General features: G+C 36.3%; 2 protein-coding genes across 3 annotated transcripts in view; both read right to left on the bottom strand.

The window, feature by feature from the left end:
* Positions 1-672, bottom strand: part of LOC137648841 (uncharacterized) — a 1,101-nt gene extending 429 nt beyond the window's left edge. Inside the window, exon 1 of the mRNA XM_068382032.1 lies at positions 1-672. This exon is cut by the window's left edge and continues 429 nt beyond it. Coding sequence (XP_068238133.1) covers positions 1-672 — 672 coding nt within the window.
* The window catches only part of LOC137642542 (pyrokinin-1 receptor-like), a 613,424-nt gene that overhangs the window by 326,261 nt on the left and 282,163 nt on the right, over positions 1-5,000 (bottom strand). The window lies entirely within an intron of this gene.

The raw sequence follows: 5,000 nt of genomic DNA, 5'->3' as shown, positions 1-5,000 counted from the left end.
AGTTTGATAATAGATAGTCAACTTGACCTCCGTGTTTTTATCCACAGGGGAGACGTGACTCTTTATTATGTCTCTCATGGCCTTTTCATCCTTTTGATAATCCCGATGCATGAACCCTTTATAGTAAAGGTTGATGGTATTTGTGGTGATCACGCTTGGTTGTTCACCCATGTACCAGGTGTCCATGGCTAGCTTGATTTCACGGCTGACTTGTCTATTAGAGTAGCCATTGTTCACCAGGACCTGGGCGACTCGGTCGAGTTCTTGGTGTGTGGCAGTCCAAGAGGAGCAGTGGGAGAGGGCTCTGTGGACGTAGAACTTGATGGTGGAGGCCTTGTACCTGGTAGGGCATTCACTGTCTCCATTCAGGCATAACCCGAGGTTAGTGGGCTTAATGTACACACTAGTATCAAATCCGGTGGTGTTAGGGGATATGAGAACATCTAGGAAGGGCAGCCGTCCATCTTTGCTATGTTCGACAGTAAACCTCAGGCAGCTGCATTCCTCAAACGTCCTGCGGAAGGTCTCGAAGTCCTGGGTAGAAGGGGCCATGATAAAAGTGTCATCTAAGTATCTCACGTAAATGTCTGGACGACGTATTCGTGAGAAAACCTTCTCTTCAACAACTCCCATATAGAAGTTGGCAAAGAGCACACCAAGGGGAGAGCCCATCGCTACACCATCATTCTGTATATATGTGTGGCTCCTGTGTGTGGTAAAAGGGGCCTTCTTTGTACATACTTCAAGCAGAGTTCGGAGGGCCTCCTCAGGGATGTTAAGGGTTGGAGTAGAAGGGTCCCTGTAGACTCTCTCCAGGATCAAGTCGATGGTCTCTCCAACAGGAACATTAGTAAAAAGGGACTCCACATCCAGTGAAACGATGGTGCCACTGGGGGGACCCTTTTAGCTTACCCAGGAACTCAGTAGATAAGGCGACACTGTACACGTTTGGAACATAAGGGCTCAAGAGGCTGTTAAGTCTTTTGCCTGGTGGTAGGTCGACGTCGGGCACTGGCTGATAATAGGTCTGAGTGGGTTGCTGTTCTTATGAGTCTTCACATTACCATATAGGTAACCAGGGCTAAAATCCCCAGTGATGGTCTGGAAGTGGACGGCGTTTGTGGTTGCATTAATTTTTTCAATTGTCTTGTTGGCCTCTCTCTTGATCTCTTCGATAGGGTTGTAGGAGAGCTTTTCAAACTTGGATGAATCTCCCAATATCAGGAGGAATAAAAAAAGAATATTAATAGGAATAGGAGAGCGAAGGTATTGTCATCGAATAGTAAGTGACTATAAGAATCGGTTGAAGTTCCTGAGTTTTATTTAAGAAGTTCGTTTTTAAACCATTAGCTAATGGGACACATCTTTGTCTTTCTTTCTGGAACTTGTCTGGGGTATAACTGTTTTTAAACAATTACATGTCAGGTCACTGTATTTCATATATGTATATATATATATATATATATATATATATATATATATATATATATATATATATATATATATATATATATATATGTATATATATATATCAGATAAGAAGATCAGGGTCTTGTATTTGGACACTAGCTGATATATTCTAACACTTTTTGGAAAGGATTCGAGTCAATTAGTTTAGTTACGCATTTTACTGAAAAGGGGAAAGTTTCTACCGAGTCCGTCTCAAAGGATTCACTCTTTGTGAATAACAATAAATAGTGATGAAGAATAAACCTCAAATACCAAGTATCTGGAAAGATTCTCATTGTTTATCTCTGGGAATTTTCTTGGAAATGAGATTTTCAGACCTTTCTCTGTTTACGAATGCTTCATAGGAGCCTCAGGTAATGTAAAATGGTAGTTGTATTCAGACTACACGATAGCCTTGACCTTTATCCGAAAACAGGGAACCAGGTTTTGTATTCTTATAACGGATGGCAGAACTGCTATTAACTTGGACATATTTTAGGGAAATGATAATTTTTTTCAAATGTTTATACCAGGAAAATTGAAGATCTCAGCATATCAGTTGAGCAGGATAAAAATAAATTCTTCCAAATGAATATTCTCTACCTCCGTCCAATGGCTCGAAATTTGGAATTGGTGACGACGACTAAATGTGGGCATATTTGCAACTTTACTTTTACTTTTACGAGTTTATTTCTCGCCCCCCATCAGCCACTAAAGGTCTGTTCAGGCGGGCCTTGGTGTGTGAAGAATAATTTCTTTCCAGTTAATATTTTGCTCTGTATCATTATCAGTTATTTCGCTAGCATTTATATTCAGGCTTAATAGTTTTCAGGTCACTATTATAACACTTTCTAAAAAGATAAGTCTTCAGGTTTTTCTTGAAAGCTGCCACATTTTTGCTATTCTTGACATCGAGTGGAAGGTCGTTGAAGAGTCTCGGTGCAGCATAACTGAACGTTCTTCCTCCTATTGCATGATTCACACTAATTTCGAATAGTCTATGTGGGTCATCAGCATGTCTAACTCTTACAGCGGCGCTGGTAGCTTCAGGGTAGGGGACCAAGAAATAGGTGTGGAATGCTCATCCGTTGCCTATCCTTTAGCATTGAAGGTGGACATCCTGCTATGGTTCTGGTTGAATCATGATGTAAACATCAAGATTCAACCAGTCCCAGTCCTTTTCCTCATCCGATATGATTCGACCAGTGATAAATAGCAGCAGGGGGCTTTCGAACAGCACGATAACTCGTGACTCAAGTCATTATACATATATTTTTGCAACATATATGTCATGAGCCTCGAGAAAATTGGTATTAACGTTCACCGAATTTATCATTGCAGTTCTTGGATGTTTAATCATTCTTAGGCATATTTCATTTATGAAGTTAGTTTAAGTTATGTTAAAAAAAAATATAAATAGATGAAGATTGCATTTTTATTCCATTGCTATTTCAAAAGACTCTCTCTCTCTCTCTCTCTCTCTCTCTCTCCTCTCTCTCTCTCTCTTCTCTCTCTCTCTCTCTTATATGAATATACAGTATATATATATATATATATATATATATATATATATATATATATATATATATATTATATACATATATATATATGTATATACTTACATACATACATACACACCCACCCACCCACACACACGCACACACATATATTTATATATATATATATATATATATATATATATATATATATATATATATGTTTATATATGTACACACTCACAATTTATAATTCACAATAACTCTATTGTTTGCTAATGGTCTACTATTATAGATACAATTTTTCAGTGAAAACTTTTGAATCCCAATTTTGAGAATGAAAAGAATAATCTCATCCTAATTCGGATTTAAGAGCAATAGTGGTTCGCCATTGAACAACGTATGACATTCGTTATTGATATTTTTTTTAATCCCAGTTTTATTTGCCTCATTGTTATATATATATATATATATATATATATATATATATATATATATATATATATATATATATATATATATACCAAAGGCACTTCCCCCAATTTTGGGGGGTAGCCGACATCAACAAGAAACAAAACAAAAAAGGGGACCTCTACTCTCTACGTTCCTCCAGCCTAACCAGGGACTCAGCCGAGTTCAGCTGGTACTGCTAGGGTGCCACAGCCCAACCTCCCATATATATATATATATATATATATATATATATATATATATATATATATATATATATATATATATATGAAATGAAATCTTTGTAGATAAAGACATGATTTTATGAATTATTAAATTACTCTTGAAATATATTACAACCGCAATAATGATGCCAATAAGGATAGTAATGATGATGTTCTTAATAAGTTATATTTCACATGTAACCTCTTTGGCAAAAATAGTATATTTCAGCACCGATGTAACAGGATTCAGTGCACTTACATACGATGTTAGCAGCATATTTTACTTATTTAGTCATTAAATATTATAAGCATTTATTTGCTCTGGTTATGATAAAATGTAAATAGAATCGATTACTTGCGTAATAGGATTTTAGGGGATTCGATTACTTGCATATTAGGATTTTAGGGGATTCGATTACTTGCATATTAGGATTTTAGGGGATTCGATTACTTGCATATTAGGATTTTAGGGATTCGATTACTTGCATATAAGGATTTTAGGGGATTCGATTACTTGCATATTAGGATTTTAGGGGATTCGATTACTTGCATATAAGGATTTTAGGGGATTCGATTACTTGCATATTAGAATTTTAGGGGATTCGATTATTTGCATATTAGGATTGTAGGGGATTCGATTACTTGCATATTAGGATTTTAGGGGATTCGATTACTTGCATATTAGGATTGTAGGGGATTCGATTACTTGCATATTAGGATTTTAGGGGATTCGATTACTTGCATATTAGGATTTTAGGGGATTCGATTACTTGCATATCAGGATTTTAGGGGATTCGATTACTTTCATATCAGGATTTTAGGGGATTCGATTACTTGCATATCAGGATTTTAGGGGATTCGATTACTTGCATATCAGGATTTTAGGGGATTCGATTACTTGCATATCAGGATTTTAGGGGATTCGATTACTTGCATATCAGGATTTTAGGGGATTCGATTACTTGCATATCAGGATTTTAGGGGATTCGATTACTTGCATATCAGGATTTTAGGGGATTCGATTACTTGCATATCAGGATTTTAGGGGGTTCGATTACTTGCATATTAGGATTTTAGGGGATTCGATTACTTGCATATCAGGATTTTAGGGGATTCGATTACTTGCATATTAGGATTTTAGGGGATTCGATTACTTGCATATTAGGATTTTAAGGGATTCGATTACTCGCATATTAGGATTTTAGGGGATTCGATTACTTGCATATTAGGATTGTAGGGGATTCGATTACTTGCATATTAGGATTTTAGGGGAGTAAATGTACAAACGGATTTTTTTTTACATCCAACCCTCCAAATGCTGCACTTCATTCCGGCATCTTTATTATTTTATCCCCTGACAAAGATTTTGAGAGTGTATCTC

The sequence above is a fragment of the Palaemon carinicauda genome, chromosome 1 (assembly GCF_036898095.1).
Source record: "Palaemon carinicauda isolate YSFRI2023 chromosome 1, ASM3689809v2, whole genome shotgun sequence".
Taxonomy (NCBI): domain Eukaryota; kingdom Metazoa; phylum Arthropoda; class Malacostraca; order Decapoda; family Palaemonidae; genus Palaemon; species Palaemon carinicauda.
Note: the sequence above shows the minus strand (reverse complement) of the source record. Positions and strands in the feature narration are given on the sequence as shown.